The sequence below is a fragment of the Squalius cephalus genome (genome assembly GCF_949319135.1).
Source record: "Squalius cephalus genome assembly, chromosome: 4".
Lineage (NCBI taxonomy): Eukaryota > Metazoa > Chordata > Actinopteri > Cypriniformes > Leuciscidae > Squalius > Squalius cephalus.
In genome coordinates, this window is record NC_137125.1 from 48,334,810 (window position 1) to 48,357,358 (window position 22,549).

A 22,549-nucleotide genomic window follows, 5' to 3' on the forward strand; every position below is an offset into this window, starting at 1 on the left:
CCTTTTTCACTAGTTCGTGGATGCTCTGGGCAGGCAATGACAGATTCTCCCCCATCAACAGAGACGAAACCACTTGTAAAAGCATCCTGGAGCAGGAGTAGGACAGTCCTGGTGCTTGAACCAACTTCAGAAGTGTCTGAATACAACAAAAATGGAGAAAAACATATCAGAGATGCACCAGCACTCAAGAAGAATAGTCTTTAGCCCTAATTGGACAGGACTAGTTTCCCAGGAGGAAGTTAGGGAAGTCAGTGATTTTAATCTCATCCGAATCTGCCATGCCTGTGTTTTTCTCAGTAAACCTCAGTAAATAAAATCTAGAGCAAATCACCTACTGTTTTTCGGCTAACTCAACAGTCCTCTGAGAAATCTAATCCCGCCCGAATGTGAATGTCTGTGATTTCTGATGTTGTATTATCCTAATGCTTCTGCTCATGTGTTTTTGACCTAGCTGTGCTACCGTTTTCAATTCATTTAAAAATGAATGATATCCGACAAAGAAAAATAAAATTATAAAACTAATAAATAGAGCCAAAACATGGAAACTGCCCATTTTAATATTAGTGTCAGGATAGTAAGAAACTTGTCTAGATTTCTCTGCTCACTTGAAAATTTATTATATAAACAGCCGCTTCTATAAACTTAATTAAAAGACATGTACATCATACATGATGCACACAAGCACAGCACATGAACTTCTGTAACATCCACGTCTAGAAAACACACACTACCACTAATGTGATAAACACTGAGATGTTAGTCCGTCCGAACTGGTACATGAAAATCACAGATGTCGAGTGATAAGAACTGTAACTCAAACATTGTTTAGAAAACTAGACCCATCCAAATAGAGCTTTTGAGTGACAGAAAAACACACACACCTCACAGACAGACTGTGGTTTTGTAATTTTTGCGCCTTTGCGATGCTCCACAAGTGTGTGGTAGATGTACAGAATCCTCTCCAAGTGTTCATTAGCTTGGTCGGCATCGCTAGTCTCTAACTTTCCAAGAACTTCTTTCAGAGACCCCTGCAACACACACACGTATATATAAAGACCATTAAAAGACAAAAAATATATATAAATAATAATACTGGATCTTTTTGTCTGCAATGGGATTGTATAAAAATACTGATTAGTTGAGGTTGCAAAAGAATATTACAGTAATTTATGCAAAATAAAACGTATATATGTATTTATATACACACACACAAATGGTATGTTTTTTTAACGGACAATATAATGTTCATGCATACAAGATGCATGTATACAGAAGTGTTTGCTCTCCCTTAAATCAGTTTTAAACGGGTGAATTATTACTAAATATCAAGTAAAAAAGCTATTTGTGCGCACCACATCATTTGCAGTTATTAATTTAAAACACAAATCATTAATATCAGCTGATTAATCGGTTTGGCTGATGTATAGGTCTATTACAAGCTGTTACTATAGCATCGCATTAACACAACTGAAACGATGACCAATCAGCATCTAGAATGGGAAGAATCACTTTATAAAAAGTGTATAAAACATTAAACTATATGCTTTATCCATACTATATGCTTTGTCAGACAAACTTCATTTAGAGAAATAAAAAAAATGGTTTTCTCACGTTTAAGGAGTCCCACAGGACCATCAGGTGTTCTTTGTCAACATAGTTGGCTGAAGATTCAGCCATGTGGTCCAGAGCTTCTTTGATCGAGTCCCAAGGTAAATCAACATCCTGTCCGACTGCTGGGCCAAGCTTCTTCAACGCCACCGGAAGAGCCTGACAACAACAGTACTGTTATTCACTGACAAGCCAAATGTTAATTGTTTGATGCGTTTGGTTTTCTGTGACATGATCTCACCGTAGAGGCACAGGAGTGGAACATGCCACGGACTCCTCGACACATCTCAAAGATCAGCTGACCGGCTCCTTTGGCCTTCTGAGGATGCTCTGACAGGTTGGAGAACACGAGTGTGAAGAGCACGTCATAATCTGTAACCTTTTGGACATGAGACAGATGCATTAGCTTAAAACAGGACATGATCATACGGAAGACATGATGAAAACAAGCCGAAAATTTAAAGACTCACCTTTCTCATCAAAAAAGAGAAGCTCTCGGCAGCAAAGTTGCGGATGTGATCCTTCTTGTGCGCCAGAAGTTCACTGTAAAGACTGATGTAGAAAAAGTAACACTTTACAATAATGTTCCATTTGTTAACAAAATTAGCATTTATTAATCTTAATTTAAAAATGTACTAAAACATTATTAAAATCAAAAGATGTATCTGTTAATATTATTTAGTGGACGTCAGCTGACATGAACTAACAATAAACTTGTATTTTTATTAACTACTGATAACAAAGGTGAATGAATACTGTAATTTTGTCTTGCTTATTGTTAGTTAAAGCATTAAAGGGATAGTTCACCCAAAATGAAAATTCTGTCATCATTTACTCACCCTCAAGTTGTTTCAAACCTGTTGTAACCAAACAGTTGATGGACCCCTTTGACTTCCATAGTAGGAAAAAAAAAATACTATGGCAGTCAATGGGGTCCATCAACTGTTTGGTTACAGAGATTTTTCAAAATATTTTCTTTTGTGTTCAGCAGAAAAAAAGAAATTCTTACAGGTTTGAAACAACTTGAGGGTGAGTAAATGATGACAGAATTTTCATTTTTGGGTGAACTATCCCTTTAACTTAACTCTCACCCCCCTTTTTTGAGAATATATGTGAAAAGCTTAAATAGTTGTAATTCATAAATGCTTTGGAATACAGACCTAAAGTTGGTCTCTTTTTAAAAAATTGCAAATTATTGCTGAAGTGAAAGAACTTGAATGAATGTGTAAAAAAAGTTTGTTTAATGCAAATCCAATGTACTTAACTAAACATTTTTTATTTAATACAAAATATATATTTCACAAAATAATTTGCACTCTAAAATTGCTAGAAAATCAAAGCCATAAGTCTAATCAAGTTGTGTTCCAAACTTGAAGTTAATATCACAAAAATTGAAGTTCCTGTGAGATTTTGTTTAAGCGCTATACCAAAAATATCCACCGGGTGACACCCACACTCCATTGAATTTTAATGCATTCTGACATTTCTGTCACAACATCACATCTATCACAAGAATCAGTGGAACCCTGAGTCTCAGACCTTTCCAACAATATGTGTTTTGTCAAGGAATTACAAAATAGTGCGTTAAATTTTGTAATAAAAGGTACCATTTTCATGGTAATGTAATTTCAAAACAGAGTGTTCTTGAATGTTTAAGCTTCCAATGATACCCTAATTTATGACGATAACTAAAATGTGTAATAGGTGCAAAAAAATGTGCCAAAAGTCCTGAGACTGACAGTTAACAGGTTAAATGAGGGGTTCTCAACTCTGGCCCTCGAGATCCACTTTCCTCCAACCTTGATCATACTCACTTGCCTGTAAGGTTTCTAGTAATCCTGAAGACCTTGATTAGCATGTTCAAGTGTGTTTTGCTCTAGGTTGGAGCTAAACTCTGCAGGACAGGGGACCTCGAGGTCCAGAGTTGAGTTAAAAATTAATTTGAACTAATGACAACTTCTTGTAAAGTGTTACTAATTACACATTATAATTCTATAAACTATGACTGAGAATCCAAACATCCAGCTGAGATCAAAAAGTCTGACACAGAATAATCTGGAATATAATCTACTAGGGATTATTTCTACTACTCACCTGTATATCTTGTCCATATCCTTCACCATCAACCTCCACAGGTATTTGTACAGGTACGACAGACACGTGAAAGCCCATTCCAACACCTCAGGGTCTTGTGTATCCAGTACAGATGTGATGATGATGAAGAAATCAGAGAAGTGGGGGTAAAAGTCCATCTGGAGGTCCCGAGCCAGTTGAATTACAAGACTGAAAGCAAGTGTGGGGTTAGCATGGCTTTGTTGGTCTGTTTATTTTAAAGAAAGACTTGAGAGGAACTTACTCCAGAAGAGGCTGGTAAGCCATGTTGTTCTTCACTGACAGGTGGGTCTTCAGACTCTCCACAATGACATTTTGGTGAAACACCAGCATGTTGAAAGACTGACTTTTACTTGACACCTCTCGAAAAAACATCACTGTAGAACAGACGATTAGTTTAATACTCAACGCAAATCACTTTAATGTCACTACACCATATACATGACAATACAGGATGTACAGATCACACATTAAATTAACAGTATGTACAATATCCTCATTATATACAGTGTATTTTGTCATATTTTATGGTTACTTACAGAAGTGTTCGGTCAAATTCAAGTCTTTCCATTTTATTAGGGCTTCATAAAAATAAGTTTCTACCTCCTGAGAAAATAAGCAGCAGAATTAATCAAAAACACATTAAACACTTTAATGTTGCTAACAATAAGTTATGTTATCTGATATAAACAAGACTCATACCTCAGCATAACTTCCAGTCCTGTCAATGCGATGAATGACATCAATGTTTACTTTTGCGAGCCTTTCAGAAAACGTGGCAAACTGGAAAATAAAAGATATAGAGATATCTTAACTGAGTGGAAACTTCCTCGCATTACACTAGGAGTATATTGAACTTTACAGATGAAAAGGTAATGATTAAAAGTTCATTCTTATATCGACCCAATTCAATATGTAAAATTCGTTTCGATATGTTTATGAAATAAAACATTGTAATGTTTGTCAGACGCATGAGCAGGAGTCTCCAGCATGCGTTGCTCAATAAACTTACGCGAAAAGTGTTTTCTGATTTGTGAGATGGGGGCTTGGCTTTGAGCTTCATTTTGCTGTATTATGTCACGACCAAATACAAAAATTAAGAGTATTCCGTGGTTTAAAAAACAAGATGAGTTATCAATTGCTGTGAAATTGTTGATACACATGCCGTATCAGGGAATCGCCATCTTGAATGATGTATTATGGGTAAAAAGTGGACTTTTACTTTATTTCAAAAGAAAAGTCTTACTACGTTTAGAAGTGCATGTTTTTTGATGTTGTTGTTTTTTATTACCAAAAAAAAAGAAACATTTAGTTTTCTTCGTTTATACCAGGTAAGTGATGTTATTATTAACTGAAACTAAAACTAAAACCATAAAAAAACAAAAACATTTTCATTGCTTGAAATAAAATAAACGAAATAAAATAAAATAAAATATATATATAAAAAAACCTTATTTTATTTCAGCTACTGGACAAGGCAACATTTCCTGTTTTATTTAGTTTACCTTGATGAATAAAAAAAATACATTTTATAAAAACACATTACATTTTTTAAACTTAAACTGAAGTTAAAATGAAAATGGAAAATATAAACATAAACATAAAATTGAATTCAAAATATCAATAAAAACTATATCATCTCACTGTCCTACTAAAATAACACTGGTCTACCAATGGTTTTCAGTTGAATGATGTATAATACAGAAATATATATCTAAAAATATAAAAAATACCAAATGTTTTATATATATACATAGGTACCGAAGTTGTATTACTTTAACCTATACATATACATACAAAGATTAATAAGGTTAATAACATTAGGCTGCATTTGTTGTAATAAATAGGGAGTGAATTCTATTTCTGTGTCTCACACACAAGAATAAACACATTATCTAATTACAGAGAAAAAAAAATCATTCCAGCCCAAATGCTGTAAGTAGGAACGAATATGATACGGGTGGGATGATGACAAGCATGCAGCTCCAGGAACAATCACACTCTCTCTGACTGACCGCACTGCAAATAGGCTCCTCAGACTCTCATCTCTGACCTAATATCAGACATTCAGACGTGCACCAAGATGTCAAGTGGACCCTCCTTCAGTGTGTGGGACTATGTGGTCTTCACCTTAATGCTGGTCGTCTCAGCAGGCATCGGGGTGTATTACGCCTTCGCCGGAGGAGGTCAGAGCAGCTCCGCAGACTTTCTGGTGGGCGGACGGAGTATGACGGCGGTACCAGTGGCCCTGTCCCTGACGGCCAGCTTCATGTCGGCCATCACCGTTCTGGGGACCCCGGTAGAGGTGTATCAGTACGGAGCCATCTTCATCCTCATCTGCTTTTCTTATGTTCTGATGGTGGCTGTTAGTTCTGAGATCTTCCTGCCAATCTTCTACAGACTGGGTATAACCAGCACCTATGAGGTGAGATGAGAGAAAACTGAACTGGAAGGAAAATTTGGCATAAACACCTTTTATTGCTGAATTCAGGGTTATTATCGTTAACTAAAAAACTCAGATTAAAAACATTTATGTTAATTAAAATGGAGCTGGAAAAAAAACTAAACTAAATGAAAATTAGAAATGTAAGAACATTTTTTTAATTACAAAAGCACAATTGCTAAAAATTAAATTAAAATTAACACAAAAACTAAAAATATAACAATAAATGCTAATTAAATTAATAAAGATATAATGAAAACTATAATAACAACATTGGTGTTTAAAAATGGTAACTTTATTGAATATATTAAAGATAAAACATATTAATGATCAGGGTTATTATCATTAACTAACAAAAACATTTCTGTTAATTGAAATAAAGCTCAAATATAATAAAAATGAAATGTTGCACTGACAATTAACTGAAAAAAGGTTAAGTTAAAACACTAAAATTATGAACTGGAAATAAATAAAAACTGAAACTAACCAAAACTAAAACTGAAATAAAAATAAATTTGAACCTAATTAAACCTAATAAAATGACAAAAAAAACATAATGGAATGACTAAAAATTAAAAACTAAAATTAACATGAAAACTAAAAATATAAAAATAAAAGCTGAAACAAAACCTAAACTAATACTGTTGCTGATCTAAAATAGTAAATGTATTTAATATAAAAAATATAAAACATATTAATGATGTTAAAATGTGTCAATAATGCATTCATTCATATGAAAAAGCAAGTTCAATGTAACTTAATTTCCCCCCTCTGTTTGCAGTATCTGGAGATGCGTTACAATAAAGTAATTCGACTTTTTGGGACAGTCCTGTTTATTATTCAGACAGTGAGTGTTTTTCTTACTATTATCAGTCTCACTAAATCATACAGTAAACTTAATGTAGTTTAGAGTGTTTTTCATCTCTTCTCAGGTACTTTACACTGGTCTGGTTATTTATGCTCCAGCATTGGCTTTAAACCAAGGTAAAACCATTATTTCTTAATATAAACAACATTTTGATAATCTAAAGAACCTTTTTCACTATAAACCTTTTGTGCAATGGAAATTATTCATGGAATTATAGATGCCAATAAAGAACTTTGATCTTTTAAGAGTGTAAAGTCAAACTGCATTATTTGTGGAGTGCATGGTGTAACAAGTACGCTTGATAATGTGCAGCACTCTATGGTCAAGTGAACTCTCTCCTCTCTCTCTCTTGTCTCAGTCACAGGTGTGGATCTCTGGGGTGCCGTCATGTCGACTGGAGTCGTCTGCACTCTCTACTGTACATTAGTAAGTTAGTAAAAGAGAACTGCACGAATCGAATCATTTTTTGTTTTGTTTAAAATTATTAGTAGTATTTTTTAAACCGTTTAAATGAATGATTCAATGACTCGCTCATAAAGACTTCAATTGTTTCATTACTGGATTAATCAGCATTTTTGAACGAATCTCTTGAATGAATGATTCAATGACAATTTTTAACAGTCACTTGTCGCCACCTACTGTTGTAACAATGTTATTGATACACTCTTTATTTGAAGCATCAAGTTACTTTCAAAAGGTATTTTACTCTATTTTCATTGATAATATAGACTTATCCATAATCCTTATTTACTTAACAAAAACAACTGTAAAAGTCACGGAATCTTCAAATTTTTGTTGCGGACAACTGCGGCTTTGGAGTGAAAAAGGCTGAAATGCACTGATATAGAACTGTCTCTACCTTTGCAGGGCGGTCTGAAGGCGGTGGTGTGGACAGACGTGTTCCAGGTTGGCATCATGTTGGCTGGTCTTTTGGCTGTCATCGTCCAATCAGTGCTTCTGCAGGGCGGGATCTCCACTATCATCAGTGACTCCGCTCAGGGCGGCCGGCTTAACCTATGGGAGTAAGTTGTAACATGACTGACAGGTACAGGAATGCATAATTAAACTCTTTCTCATGTTGTGACCAACCCTCTCAGCTTCGATCCAAACCCTCTGAGGAGACACACATTCTGGAGCATCACAATAGGAGGGACGTTCCTCTGGACCAGCGTCTATGGCATCAATCAAGCTCAAGTACAGAGATACATATCATGCAAGTCCCTGTTCCATGCCAAAATGTGAGCATTGCACAAAAAATAATTCTTGGATTCACACTGAAAGAGATGCAATGTGTAATTGAACCTTTTGTGTGTGTGTGTGTGTGTGTTTTTTTGTCGCTATCCAGGGCCTTATACATTAATTTAGTGTCTCTCTGGGCTATTTCATTATGCTCAGTATTTTGTGGCTTGTGTTTATACTCCGTTTATAAAAACTGTGATCCATGGACAGCAAATAAGGTGTCTGCACAAGACCAGGTACGCCACAAACCACATGCATCTCAAATGTAACAACATTATAATCTTTGCATGTTGTTAATATTGATGCTATTACCAATCAATATGCAACATCAATGTCTCTCTCAATAATATACAATAAGCTTATGCCATACCTGGTGTTGGACATCCTGAGCGAATACCCTGGTCTGCCAGGACTGTTCGTGGCAGCAGCATATAGTGGCACTTTAAGGTTTGTTCTTTACAGATCACCTAAAAAAAAGTACTTTCATCATTATTAACTTACCCTCATGTCGTTCGAGACCTATATCCTTCTGTAGAAGACAAAAGAAGACATTTAGCAGAATGTCCAAGCAGCTCTTTGCGATATAATGAAAATATGGCTCAAAAAGGACAAAGTACCATTAAACTATATCACTCAAGCTATTCTTCTAAAATGTTACAATAGTTTTGTTGTGAGGGAACAGAATGAAAATTAAAAAGTCATAATGAAAACACTCATTTGAGTAAAATAGTTAACATGAACTAGCAACGAATACTTCTACAGCATTTATAAATCTTGGTTAATGTTAATTTTAACAAGTTGTATCTGTTAACATTAATTAATGCCCTGTGAACTAACATGAACAAGCAATAAAACTTAAACCTATTGCCCATTGTTAGTTTATGTTAGCTAATGCACACAATCTTTGTTTTACAGTGCATTGACTAATGTTAACAAATGAGACCTCACTTTAATGCAAGAATGAAAGGCATGTGGGTGTGTTAAGTGATAATTGCTTTCAACGCCCATACCAAATGCTTCACGTTAGCATTTCTTGAGCATGTATTATATTTATTATCTACAGTACAGTCTCCTCCAGTGTAAATGCTTTGGCTGCGGTAACTATTACAGATCTGATGTGTCCGTACCTCAGTCTGTCAGAGAGACAGCTATCCTGGGCTTCAAAGGGCATGAGTGAGCAAATTTATCATTTATATTCTTCATTTAGAGTTCATTAACAAATAATCAGTGATTCCAACTACTAAACTAGATGATGTTTCCTAATCACAGGTGTGTTTTATGGTGCCGTGTGCATTGGAATGGCTGGTCTTGCATCTTTGATGGGAGGGATGCTACAGGTGGGTTACTGATGAATTATATGTGAAAATTACAGGGCAAATGATGGCATAACCCTAATTTGTCTGTTTGTCCCTCAACAGGCCACTATTAGTATTGTAGGAGTGATTGGCGGACCTCTACTGGGCCTCTTTTCTCTTGGCATCCTGTTTTCATGCGCCAACACAAAGGTTATTATGGCTAGATTTTAACCCGATAAACGTCACCCCTCTTTTTTGAACGTAGATCTGAACTAGGCTTGGTTATAATTTATGAAGTTTTGAAATACAGACCTAGGTTGTTCTCTTTTCAATGTGAAAAAAAAAAAAAAGTTATAGAAGTTTGTTTACTGAACTAAACATTTCTATTTTAAAATGTAAATGCTTTAATAATTTATTTGACTCTAAAATTGCTAGAAAATCCAAGCTATATGTCTAACCAATTTGTGTTTCAAATTTGAAGTTGAGCACGCTAAAAAGTTTTAAAGTATAATTTCCATGGTAAAGCAATGTCCGAATGTTTAAGCATTTGAATGATACTAATTAATGGTGATTATTAAAATACGTGATGGGAAAAAACAGGTTTTATGAAGGTAAATTTAAGACTTCTTTAAGACCAAGTAAAGAACATTTCCCCCCGGTTTCACAGACAAAGCTTAAAGCTAGTCCCAGACTAAAATGCATGTCTGAGCCGTTTTAACTGAAAGCAGTTTGCACTGACATATCTTAAAATATGTCAGTGCCATTGTTTTGTTTCAAGATGTACACCAGTAATGTTTTTTCCAAGGCAATGTTTATGAGTCCTGAACTAAGGCCTTAACCTTTTCTCCTCTGATTTAAGACCTTTTAAGAACTTAATTTGTGTAAGGATGAATTTAGACTAAAGACCTTTGAAAGACCTAAAGAAACCCTGAAAAGCAATAAAAATCAAGCTAATGTGCATTTTCTTAATAAAATGCAAAAATATAGTGGTCATTACAATGGAAAGTGTCTGTTTTAGGGAGGTTTGGCAGGGCTGCTGTCTGGTTTGGCACTGTCACTGTGGGTGTGCATTGGAGCACAGATATACCCTCCACAACCAGAGAACAGCAGACCGTTGCCTCTGATGACACACGGCTGCAACTTCTCAATGGCACCAGAAGGCACTAACTGGACTGCAAACATGGACGACTTCATAATGAAAGGGAAGAATCTACAAAGGTGGGTTGTGAAAATCATTAGAGCCAAAATCTATTGGCTGATATGTAACGAGATCCATTTCTCAACAGGCCTTTCCTGGCTGATAATTGGTACTCGCTCTCATACCTGTACTTCGGCCCATTGGGGACTGTGACAGTCATCGCCGTAGGGCTTATTATCAGCATACTTTCGGGTATGAGACATTCCGACATGTGAAGCACTCTGCATAATGCTGTCATTGTTCAGAGTAACTGATGTTTTCTAAATTTGTGTCTCCAAGGGGGCAGACAGACGAAACTGCAGCCTGGACTCCTGCTATCAAAAGAGGACCTCACCTGCTACAAAGCCTACAATGTATTTAAAGAAAAAGTGAGTATACATTTTATTGTGTGTGTGTGTATATATGCATAAATTGACATATATACTCACATTATTCCCATAACTTTTTCCATTTTGAATTATTTGCACTAAAAGGTTTCCGGCAGTTCGGGCAAGCTTGACCTTGTGCGGGAGCTGGAGAAATCTTTTGGAAAAACCAACCTCGCTTTCTGTGATGTAGAGTTATCTACTCAAACACTTCCTTAAAACACCATTAAACTGAAAGGTCTTTAAATAAACATACATACATACCTATTAAGAAACATGTCACTTTCATTACAATAAACAGCTAAATGTAACAAAGATGTAGTAATAGTGAAAAAGAAACGTTTATGTCCAAATCTGTTATAGTGCAACACATCATATACAGATTTTCAAAAACTTGAGACACATAGTCTGGCACTTGTGACAGAAAACATCATTGATTAATGCTCTGGTTCGTAATAGCGTTTCTTCATTGCTCTGTATTTCCTGAGGAAGTAAAGTGCCTCGAGTTCTTTGATCACAAATTCTCCACGGTCAATCAGCTTTTGGATTTTCTCAGGATCGGTGACGTCTTTGTTCTTCATGAAAGCGGCTTTAAGGCGCTCCCTGAAGTATATAGTGCCTTTTGGATATTCCCGTCCAAGATACAAAAGCTGCAGAAAATAAATTAATAACCAAAGCAATGGGTAGTCATTATTACAATTTTACACATCTTCTTTGTTTATTTTGTGACTCTGCTGCCATGCAATGTTGTGTCTAAAAAGATGACTTTAAGTACCAATATTTCATAAAGATCAGATGTTACAAGAAAGCAGAAGGAAACTGTCAGAAGATGATATTTACATTTTTGTACAATCTGATCACCTCTCCTCTCAGTGGATTAGTCATTTTAACTTCTCTCACTCTTGGTCCTGAGAATAATCCTAAAACAGACGAAGAACAAACAATAATACACAACAATATATTATATCCAATAGCCTGCAACACACAATTACACACAAGAATGTGGACTGAAATTCCCCTTGCAGTCTATGCATTTATATTGTACGGTTATGGTAAGTTATACGTTAATAGGGTACTAAATGCCGACGTACTGAGGGGAAAACATAATGTTAAGTTGGGTAAGTTTTTCTATAAGAAATAGGCTGCTTTATTACAGTGTTTGCTCACCTACAAGATCATGATAGAGGTATTTGCCAGGACGTGCGGGGGAAATGCCATGACATGGATGCTTTCAAAATAAGTCTGGAGGACCCTGGAAGCGCGATGGCTGCTTCTCAAAATAAAAGCCAGGTCGCATTTTTCAAAATAAAAGTCATTTAACTCGAATTTATTTTTATTCCGTGTTTTTATGTCTTCAGCAAGAATTTGAGATCACAGGCAACATTATTTTAAATTATATTTTTATTGAACAATATCCATAAACACCACAATATAATCACTTCCAAAATAACTTAATCAGATCCAAAAATACTGTCCTACATAAACCCCAATCAACATGAGAATATACTTCTTCCTTACACACCTCTCTTCATATCATAATAATACACAAAATATAAATAGACTTTGGTCCTATTCTTGGAATATTCTCTGCATTAAACCATATAGTGTCCTGTCATTAAGGAAAACAGTACTGCAGTGTTCCCAACGGTTATCCAGATGAATTGCAGCTCTTCTTCCTGTACAGAAGCAAGTAGGCCGTGCTGTATCTAGAACGGTACACAAAATTATAATCAAAAACTGATGTTGCAAAGTGAATAAAGTAATAATTATTTAGCAGATCTGTGTTTTTGTTGTTCTCTTTTGCACACAAGTGTCTTTGACAAGATGACTAGTAGGCTATATAGGTCAAGAATTACCCTTTATATGTGTTCTGCACGTCTGCCCATGTGGCCTGAGACAAATGAATGAAAATAATTACTACACCAAAATACATATCTAGTTCAGATCCTTCTGTTTCTTGTCGGTCTCTATCTCTTACTGGTTGCACGCAACTGTCATCAGCATAGTACCACGTCTGGTCTTGAGTTGGCCTGATGAAAGCAGTGTAGTGTCCAGACATAGCAGTTCCTATATGAACTATTACTGCATAGAGACTGTAATGCTCATCAGCCCTGGGAGAATCATTCGCAACCTAAAACAAGGATACAACAATTTAAGCATATATACAATTATTATTATGACTATTAATCTTTACAAAATATATACTAATACTACACATGCATTTTCCAATTGTCCTGCAGCAAAAATGCCTGTGTTAAAATGATCAGGGAAGGTGACTTTGCTGTGGAGTTTCCTGGTGAAGCCACGATCATTTCTGAATCTTTTCAAGTGGACACACAGGATCAGAGGCAATGAGACGAGTTTAAGTCCCTACATGACAAAAAAACAAAACAGAAAATATAACAATTAACTCAAAAGAGTCATGCATTGTTTCGTGTGCTGAAATTAATTTAAAATCTGGTAGCACTTTATTGTTTATATGTACTTATTATATGAATTGCAATAACTGAGTAATAAGGTACTAACCCTGAACCAAACATAACCTTAACCCATGTAGCTACCTTGTATTATCCAGTACTTTCTAAGTACACTGTAGGTACATGTAAGTGCACGCACTGTAAAATAAAGTGCAACCTAAAGTCTTACTTGAAATTGCCGTATTGCCGCATAAAACAACCAGGAAATATAAATTTCTTTTGTTATTATGGAATATTACATAATTTATTGTAAATGATTAATGATCTGTGCACATCATTTTTTTTATAATTATTCATGTTCATTCATAATCTTTAATCAGAATTAAAGTAACTCTACTCTTCTCTGATGATGTGTTTAATGGCGTGAGAGCGTGACAACCTGTCAATCACATGAGATTGACCAATAGCAAACCACTACCATCCAAACAATTAGTGGACAAGATCCAGTCCTGCCCTATATTTTTTTCTTGTTCGAGAAGTTGTTTCACTTGGATATACTGTATGTCAGAATAGAGAAGAAAAGACTATTGCAACTTCCGTTACCTGCTAACATAAAACATTTCTAAACTGTCAAAAATGTACATTACGAAATATTATACAGTTTGATAATGACAAAAAAAAAAACTAAAAGCACACACATGAGTGGACGGCTGCTTCTGTTCACACTGGTTACAGTAGTGCTCCTCACCATTCTCCAGGTTTTGAAGCTGGAAATAAGAGTTTATGCAGCGCTCCTGAAGAACATAAGAACAATACAATGTTACTGATGTACTGACAAAATATATTTGATGAATGTTTAACTTGTTTACCAGGGTGTTTTCACTTTCGCGGATCGCCAAAGGAAGGCTGAAAAGAGAGCTGGGCTCTCGTTGAATGAATGAGCATTGTGAACATTGCACCTGTGTCTCCACCTTTATCTCATAGAGACTGCGGATTTCCTGAGCCTGAAAGGATGAAGACATTAACATATAGAATTGAATATTCTCATTTACACAGTTCACACTAAACAACATATGTGCACCTCATTTTTAACGCAAACCCACCAAGCAAAGATCAGGAATCTGTTTCTGGATGAGATTGAGGATAATGTGGAATATTTCATCCGCATCCTGTTGAGTGCCTTCTACAGCACAAAACAGAATACACTCAGAATGACACTTATTTTCATAAGTACAATTTTAGGGTGATATTATGATGCCTACGTCGGATGGCGTGACGGTAGAGGCTGTCCAGGAAGTCTGTGTGCGGAGCAGGATGTGATTTATCCCTCATGGCTAGCAGGGCATTCTTTAACCGGTGTGGGACGTTACTCTGTTCAGTCTCATCAGATGGATACCATCTTTAAATGACAGGCGTTTTTTAAAATGATTTAGCATGTCTTAGTATGGCTAGTTTTCAAGTGTGCAGCATAATCAATAAATAAAGGAGCTTTACTTGTTCAGTATGTCCAGTAGTTCAGTGGTGGCAGAGAAGGACTGAAGCAGAGAATTAACACAACAGGACAGACTGTAGTTCAAAAGGCCCCTCACTTCTGAAACAACAAATCATATTTAAGATCATTTTGTTCCAGCATTAGTTTCTGCAGTGCATATACTTAAAAAATGGTTCAGGACAGGAGACTGAATTACAGTTCTAAGAACACTTAAGGGTTAGTTCACTCATCATTTATTCACCATCAAGATGTTCCAAACCTGTATGAATTTCTTTCTTCTGCTGAACACAAAAGAAGATATTTGAAGAATGTCGGTAACCAAACAGTTGCTGGGCCTTTACTTTCATAGTAAGGAAAAAATACTATAGATGTCAATGAGGCCCAACTGTTTGATTACTGACATTCTTCAAAATATCTTCTTTTGTGTTCAGCAGAAGAAAGAACTTCATACAGGTTTGGAACATCTTGAGGGTAAATATAAATTAGGCTACGACAGATTTTAATGTTAGTGTGAACTATCCCTTTAAAAGAAAACCCTATTCGCGTTTTTAACAGCAAAACCGGCACTTCGTTAACCATTATAAGTAATGAAAAAGCAAATTAAATTCCAAATCTCTTTTGAGTGTGGTTTAATGCGAGTTTGCTGTTAGCTCAGCTGACTTACCATATTCCCTGGAATAGCTGTATGATGAGGAGCGGCTGTATAGTCGATAAGCCATTTTACTCCAGAACTCTCCCATTCACAAACGTAAACAGTGTGACAGCTTCTCAGTGGTGGACACAGTTAGCGTTAAACTGCGCATTAGTTTATTGAACTAAATTGAACTAAGCTTAGGCAATATTTACCTTCCTCAAGATACTTCAGCTCCCGGTTTACTCGTAGCATATAGTCGAGTTTCAGACATAAACGACTGAGTTTACTTTCAGTTTCAATTCACGCGTCAGTTTCTGTCACAGTACGAAACTAACACGTTTAGAATACATGATTAGGCAACATTTTAAAACAACTTTTGTTAACAGATTACAATAAGGTCTTATTAGTAAATGTTAGTTAACTAACAATACATAACGAACTATATATACGTCACAGTATTTATTCGTTTAGTTCACGCTAGTTCATAAAAATACAATTGTTATTTCATGTCAGATCATTGAATAATTTTGAAATAATATTAAGAAGCAAATTTTGATTTTAATATATTAGTAATGTTTACATTTATATTAACTAAGGTTAATAAATGCTTTAGAATTATTTTCATTGCTAGTTCATGTCAATGTAGTTAACTAAAGTGATCAAATGGAACCTCATTGGTCACTTGTTGTTAACCAACTTTTATTTTATTATTAACAAACATTAATCACTATTACATTTCCAAAATCAATATCAGGAAATTCTAATACACATTTTTAGATACAGGCTATTTATAGTTTAATATACATAAACCTCTTATTCTTAATTAAATAAAATAACATTTTAAAAGTACATATTAATCAACTTTTAATTAACAGTTTCTTAAGTCTTAACCGTGACTATATATTCACTAAAGTTGCATGTACAAGTACAGATGCACAGGAACTCATATATTCACATATACATTTTATTAAATAATTAAATTACATGTGATCTGAATTAAATATTTCTCTAAAGGCTATCAGCACTATCTTTGATATAATTAATTGATTTATCTATAATATAACTATATTCACCAACAAACTGTGCAAATACAGGATCTATAAAGTATTACAATTTTGGATGGCAACATTTCAACAGTTCAACTCCAGTAACTCTAACTTCTGTTGTTGGCTCTGTAATAAGGTCCAAACATAGTGTTCCACGTCTGCTGAAGGAGTCTATGCAGCCGGAGCAACCATGGGAAAGCTGAGGGAAGAGCTGAGAGCAGAGCATTATTTCAGAACAGGCTATAGTCAGTCATTATCAGAGTAATTATTAAGAATGCACTGCATAAAGAGAGGTCTCTTACCTGGGTCTATACGGACGAGAAGAAGATACAGCAACATTAAAGCCAGAAAAACTCTTTGCAGAGAGATGGATCTAATTCTCACACTGGCTACTGAGAGACCTCTGTATAACAGCCTCATTATAGAGTTCAGTCGCTGGTTTGATCTCTCTGTCAATAACACATTGTTGAATCCATTATTTGCAAGAATATTCTACAATAAAAATGAAATTAAATATATTGCAAAGAATTTGTTAGATATATATATAGCATTTTGACTCCAAAATAAATAAATAAAATGTAAATCACCTTTTTCTGAAACACTAGTTGTTGCCACCACTGCTACAGATTCAGGATTTGAATTGGACGATGCTGCATTTTTCTCATTGTGAATGTCTACTAAACTACAGACTGCTTGTCTCTGTTCATCACTGAATGCCACCCGACCCACATCGCTCTCCAGCATTTCCAGAGCTTCAGTCGTGTGACCCATCGGAACCAGTATGTGGAGAAAATACAGCTCAGCCACAGTGCTGAAGCCTGATTGGGTCATGTTACCGGAGCAGTGCAGCCAATCACAGACCGCATCCTTCATTACAGCCTGTTCACCCACTTTCACATAGAGCAGAATGCTGTGAAACACAGTTAATCTACATTAGGAGTTATCTTGTGGTACTTCACCCACATTCAAACTGCTATTTAATGTTATCTGTGAGATTAAATTGCTAATCATTTTACCACATTTGAATAATCTTGGCAGGAATTTTCTCTGTTTCTCCATACTGCTGCAAAACCCATGACAGAACTCCACGCCACTGATTGAGCTCAGCCAGTGCTTGAATCCCCACTATTGTCAAAGCTGCTTTCAGCTCTGCATACTTGAAGCTGTGGGGACAAAAATGTAGTATGAGATTAAAGATGGTAAATGAATGAATCATCATAGTGTGTTAATAGCTGTTAACAGTCAGTTTAACTCCCCCAGCAGACAGCAGTGCTGGCTATATAATCAGATTCCAAAAAGTAAGTACTTGTAATTAGATTATATTACATTTTAAAACATTAGTATCTAATCAACTCCTGACAAACACATTAATTTTTATTAGAATAATCACTCATGGTGAGTAATAACCATGTATTACTGTCTTTTGTCTTTCAAACATATAAAAAAAAAAACCCCACAAATTCACATTTCATATTTACATGAAATGCAGGGATTCCCGAATATTTTTGTCAGCTGAACCTCTTATTAAGCTAACCTAATACATTTACATGAATTACCCCCTGATATTTTAAATTAATAAGTTAGGTCAATAATAAAATCAAGTTCATGGTTCTCTGATATCGGTTAATGTTTTTTTGGTAAACCAAAAAAGCAAGTGTTTGTAAGTGTTTTATTTTGCCCCCTGCAGTTCCATCATGAACCCAGTCTGGGAAACCTTGAAGGAATGTAATATTTAATGCACTTAATTAGGTTGATAACAAAGAAAGAAATATATTTTCTTTCTCTTTGTATTTTTAAACCAATATGGTAGGCTACAAACTTCTCTTACTCAAAATGAATGTGATAAGGTCAAAAGTAATTTAAAAGTAGTCAGATTATATTACCTGGTTTAAATGTGTAATGTAATGAATTACGTTACTATTAACAACAATTTTTGTAACGTTAATTTTGGAATCAGTAACGTTAACCATCTACAATTTGTAAGGACCGTCATCTACCCCAGTACTGCTCACCAGTTTTCCTCCTGTTCAGCAGAAGAGCCCAAACTCTCAAGCCCTTTCTCGCATGTGTCCAGAGCAGCCTGAAAGTCTTTCTTTACCATTAAATATTCAACGGCAGCGTCCACCGGAGAGGCAAAAGGACACGCAGGTGGGCTGACCAGCCGAACCGAGGCCGAACCACGACCGCCCGCCAGAGACACGGACGAACTGCTCCTCATAACGGACTGCTATTGAGCTTTTAGTGCATTACAGACTTAATATCGAAGAAATAATTTGGAATAATCCAATCTCAACTCTCAATGCCATTAATTCATTTAAATACTACACGTGGATCATATCCAGTCTGTAAACAAAAACAGTTACACAGCGCCACTTCCGCAATGGAGGACTGGGAAAATGCCCGTCAAATTAAAAGTTAATTACTAAAATGTTAAAAATCGACAAAAACCAAAACCAAAACAGTAATAATAGCGAATAAAAAATTATAATAATAACAAACGATTTTTAAAAAATACATGAAATCTATCTTTCAATTCAAGTTGTCATGACATGGGTATTTTAAAATTATTTTAATATATTCCAGGAGGTTCATTTATGTTATGTCTGAAATGATCCGTTTTTAAGGCATGGCTCTTTTAAAGGAGAAGTTCACTTTTAAAATGAAAATTCTGTCATCATATACTCACCCTCATGTTGTTTCAAAGCTGTATGAATTTCTTTCTTATGCTGAACAGAAAGGAAGATATTTAGAAGAATATCAGTAACCAGACAGTTTTTGGGTCCCAATGACTTCCATAGTATATTTTTTTCCTACTATGGAAGTCATTGGGACCCAAAAACTGTCTGGTTACTGATATTCTTCTAAATATCTTCCTTTCTGTTCAGCATAAGAAAGAAATTCATACAGCTTTGAAACAACATGAGGGTGAGTATATGATGACAGAATTTTCATTTTAAAAGTGAACTTCTCCTTTAAGTCTCGTCAGTTAACGGCCACTGTTATGATTGGCTATAGGAAACAGTATGAACTTGCTATTGCACGCGAGTGTTTTGAAAATATCCATATTAAACCATAATTTAAAGATAAAGCATTATGAAATCATTTACTTACGGTTTGTGATGCAGCTGTTTTTAGATCCAATAGTTTCATCTTTCAAGTTTTTTTTCAAATTCTCCATTACACTGTGCCTCGTTTACAAAACAAAATGCTCCGCGCAATCCAAGAAGCCATTAAAATAAACCATCCACTTGTTTCTGATGCTGGGATCCTTGTGAAGTCTGACTCAGTACTGACGCAAACAAGCTGTTTAAACTGGAAAAGCAAAAGCAAATGTTCTTTCATTCATCCATTTGTCCTGTCGACAGACTCAATTGGGTGAAGTATGTCAGAAACTGAACGTGCATCTGTATACTGCATCCAGTGTAGACAGCGTCAGTGGTTATAATAGGTTCTATTTGATTTTAATGTGACAACGCTCATATCAAGTGTAGATAAATGTCATGTCGTTAAATGACTGAATGCAAATGGGTGATGATGTATAACTATTCATCAATGTCTTGCTCTGGATGTAGTCATATGCAAATGTATTTGACGTCATGGATTACTCAATATCAAAACAAGCGGGGTTTTTTTTAGCTTAATTAAATAAATGCTTTGTTTATAATAAAGACATTTTATGATATTAAACTTGCAGGATGTTTTAATGCTATGAAGTTGGTCAAAAGTTCAAGGTACATTTGATTTCTTATGTCATGACCCCTTTAAATGTCAAGACTGTGAAATATCACAAATGGAAGCAGGGTAATTATGTATACCAATTTTTTTTTATATCTGATATTTTACTAATTTGTTATATATTTTATAAATACATTTTAGACTTTCTCCTTTAACAAAAATATTGATAATAGAAAAATATTGAAGATTATTCTTGCACACACAAATGTATACAAATGGCATTTGGAAAATAACGCAAGTAAATAATACACTGATGTCCAAAAGAATATAAAGGTGCTTCCATTAAATAAGGCTGGGGACGTCAAAATTAGATCTTTAATTCTTCACTTCTAAAGTGTCCATATATTAAATTATCACATTTGTAAGTCACGATTTCCCAAATCTTATCAACTCAGTATTGACAACAAAACAAATAAAAAATGTACTATTTCGGTTGGTCTCATGGTCTATCTTCACTCATTGGCAATTTCTGCATCTGTCAGAAGCAGCTGACCTCTGTCAATCAATAATTTCATCAGTCCTTTCCTTCGTCTCCATGTTACCCTCAGCCCATAGTCTTTCTCAGGCGTGTCCTTCACCAGGATGCTTGTGTTCTCAGTTCGTGGAGGAGTTTTTGCCTGAGTTGAGGAGAAAAGGAGATGTTGAACATTGGTTGGAGAAGTGCTGGAAAAGTGTGGCATTTCTGGCGTCTCTACATTTGGTGGTTCTGGAACTGTGCTTGTGTTGGGTGTGTGAATGGAATCTTTATTCATTCCATTTCCATTTATACGGAATGAAACGCATTTACGCCTGGAGGTAGCAGATGTAATCCGTCCAGCCATCTTCCTCTCCACCCCTTTTCGAGAAAACTGAATTCTTCTTGAGGTTTCTTGAAGTTCCTTTTGATGACTGTCTGAAGAAACGAGCCTATCATTCTTCGTCCATGAACTATGAAGGTTTTCACGGCCTGTGGTTGCATCAAAGGACAAGGGAGTATATTTGCAGCCCCTTCTTTTTCTAGCCGGAGGTAAACCCAAAACTGACACCTTGTTTGTGATTTTCGTAGCTGCCTGGTTAGCTCTCTTCCCTCGACTAACCGTTGTGGTCTCAAGTGAATTAAACTGTGGAGACACCTATAAACAAAGAATATGCATCAGTTTATAAAAAAAAAAAAGTCTTCACTCAACACATAACATAAAAGTAAGGGTTGCAAAGCATGCACATACCCAAGAGGTACATGGTGCACCACTTTGCTGTTGTTTTTCAGATATAAATGACCTGGGATGAATGGCACTCCGTAGTTGTGGTCCATATTCATGCTTTGGTCCATTGATGGGCGCCTCTACAAACAACAGCTGAGACTTGTGCGGGTTTAACAGTCTCTTCTTATGTGAAGTGCGTGGCATTAGAAGACATGATATGCTGGATTAAAATGAAAACAATATCACATGAGGCAGAGAAAACTACTAATGTTACTACTACTACTGTTCCGACAGTGCGATTCAATGTGTCAAGCAGGGAGACACCTTGTAAGACAGATACTGACAAATAAAACATTTAGGGACCTTAAAAGCCTTAATACTCATGCAAAACGTCAAAAATAGCATGTTATCATATGTTTCATGCATTGTCCCTCGACATACAGTCAATGATGGTGGTTGCGACACTTAGTTTGAACTATAGAGAAAGTTCGCACGTGGATAAAATACATGGCATGCAATGAAACCTTAGACGATACTCACGCATCGCTTTGTATTTCTTCTCATTCGCATTGTATTTTTTCTTTGGACCATGTAAATTTGACGAAGAGATTGATAAACCGTCGTTGTGTTTGTGGGGAAAGTCCATCCCCCATTCACACAGTCCTGTCCCTCCAACAGAAGAACTAGAAGTGGCTTGAACGTTAGCTAGCCTAATAATGGAATACCACAAGAGGCGGGACTTAGTGGCCCGGATGTTGTTTTGATTTGTCAAGTAGGATTAGTCCAAATAGTATTTAGTATATTTAAATTCTTTATTGTGGGCTTTTTTAAATGTCCATTATTATTTTTAATCAGTGTGTAAAATATTGACCAGACCGACGAAATATTAATCAGATATGACCAAAAATAGATCAGA

General features: G+C 35.6%; 6 protein-coding genes across 11 annotated transcripts in view; 1 reads left to right on the forward strand and 5 right to left on the reverse strand.

Annotated features, from left to right (window-relative positions):
* Positions 1–4,916, reverse strand: part of utp20 (UTP20 small subunit processome component) — a 34,046-nt gene extending 29,130 nt beyond the window's left edge. Inside the window, exons 1-10 of the mRNA XM_079868618.1 lie at positions 4,733–4,916; positions 4,423–4,503; positions 4,260–4,326; positions 3,965–4,097; positions 3,703–3,891; positions 2,079–2,160; positions 1,850–1,987; positions 1,612–1,767; positions 882–1,028; positions 2–136 (exon numbers count right to left, since the gene is read on the reverse strand). Of these exons, the coding sequence (XP_079724744.1) occupies positions 2–136; positions 882–1,028; positions 1,612–1,767; positions 1,850–1,987; positions 2,079–2,160; positions 3,703–3,891; positions 3,965–4,097; positions 4,260–4,326; positions 4,423–4,503; positions 4,733–4,783 (1,179 nt within the window). The 5' untranslated portion in view covers positions 4,784–4,916. The remainder of the gene's footprint in view (position 1; positions 137–881; positions 1,029–1,611; positions 1,768–1,849; positions 1,988–2,078; positions 2,161–3,702; positions 3,892–3,964; positions 4,098–4,259; positions 4,327–4,422; positions 4,504–4,732) is intronic.
* An 887-nt stretch (positions 4,917–5,803) lies between these two features.
* slc5a8 (solute carrier family 5 member 8) lies at positions 5,804–11,347 on the forward strand (the record flags this gene model as incomplete). The annotated part of the gene is made up of 15 exons (XM_079869911.1): positions 5,804–6,145; positions 6,945–7,010; positions 7,096–7,147; positions 7,390–7,457; positions 7,899–8,053; positions 8,129–8,269; positions 8,377–8,506; positions 8,629–8,717; positions 9,334–9,443; positions 9,540–9,607; positions 9,689–9,775; positions 10,584–10,783; positions 10,852–10,955; positions 11,043–11,131; positions 11,237–11,347. The coding sequence occupies 15 exons, from the start codon at positions 5,804–5,806 to the stop codon at positions 11,345–11,347; spliced, it is 1,812 nt and encodes a 603-aa protein (XP_079726037.1).
* Positions 11,348–11,450: 103 nt separating this feature from the next.
* Positions 11,451–22,549, reverse strand: part of lyrm5a (LYR motif containing 5a) — a 104,101-nt gene continuing 93,002 nt past the window's right edge. Inside the window, exons 1-3 of one of the 5 annotated variants that reach the window (XM_079869916.1) lie at positions 12,300–12,399; positions 11,969–12,027; positions 11,451–11,778 (exon numbers count right to left, since the gene is read on the reverse strand). In XM_079869916.1, coding sequence (XP_079726042.1) covers positions 11,566–11,778; positions 11,969–12,013 — 258 coding nt within the window. In that variant the 5' untranslated portion in view covers positions 12,014–12,027; positions 12,300–12,399 and the 3' untranslated portion in view covers positions 11,451–11,565. Of the gene's footprint in view, positions 11,779–11,968; positions 12,049–12,295; positions 12,400–22,549 lie in introns of those variants that run through there. The other 4 variants (XM_079869915.1, XM_079869914.1, XM_079869913.1 and 1 more) reach the window with 4 other exon arrangements.
* Positions 12,519–15,975, reverse strand: usp18 (ubiquitin specific peptidase 18). 2 transcript variants are annotated; one of them, XM_079869923.1, is made up of 10 exons: positions 15,702–15,975; positions 15,040–15,133; positions 14,808–14,944; positions 14,649–14,728; positions 14,415–14,549; positions 14,244–14,339; positions 13,349–13,498; positions 13,107–13,259; positions 12,985–13,019; positions 12,519–12,834 (listed from the first exon to the last, which is right to left on the reverse strand). In XM_079869923.1, the coding sequence occupies exons 1-10, from the start codon at positions 15,775–15,777 to the stop codon at positions 12,777–12,779; spliced, it is 1,014 nt and encodes a 337-aa protein (XP_079726049.1). In that variant the 5' UTR covers positions 15,778–15,975; the 3' UTR covers positions 12,519–12,776. The 2 variants fall into 2 exon arrangements, with proteins under 2 accessions (XP_079726049.1, XP_079726048.1); XM_079869922.1 differs by having other exon boundaries at positions 15,040–15,136; positions 15,702–15,968.
* On the reverse strand, positions 16,117–19,107 carry pex26 (peroxisomal biogenesis factor 26). Its single transcript, XM_079868515.1, has 5 exons — positions 18,730–19,107; positions 17,734–17,880; positions 17,305–17,627; positions 17,020–17,166; positions 16,117–16,928 (listed from the first exon to the last, which is right to left on the reverse strand). Exons 1-5 carry the CDS (start codon positions 18,933–18,935, stop codon positions 16,825–16,827), a joined length of 927 nt encoding a protein of 308 aa, XP_079724641.1. The 5' UTR covers positions 18,936–19,107; the 3' UTR covers positions 16,117–16,824.
* Positions 20,402–22,303, reverse strand: rhno1 (RAD9-HUS1-RAD1 interacting nuclear orphan 1). Its single transcript, XM_079868843.1, has 3 exons — positions 22,174–22,303; positions 21,658–21,853; positions 20,402–21,564 (listed from the first exon to the last, which is right to left on the reverse strand). The coding sequence occupies exons 2-3, from the start codon at positions 21,835–21,837 to the stop codon at positions 20,905–20,907; spliced, it is 840 nt and encodes a 279-aa protein (XP_079724969.1). The 5' UTR covers positions 21,838–21,853; positions 22,174–22,303; the 3' UTR covers positions 20,402–20,904.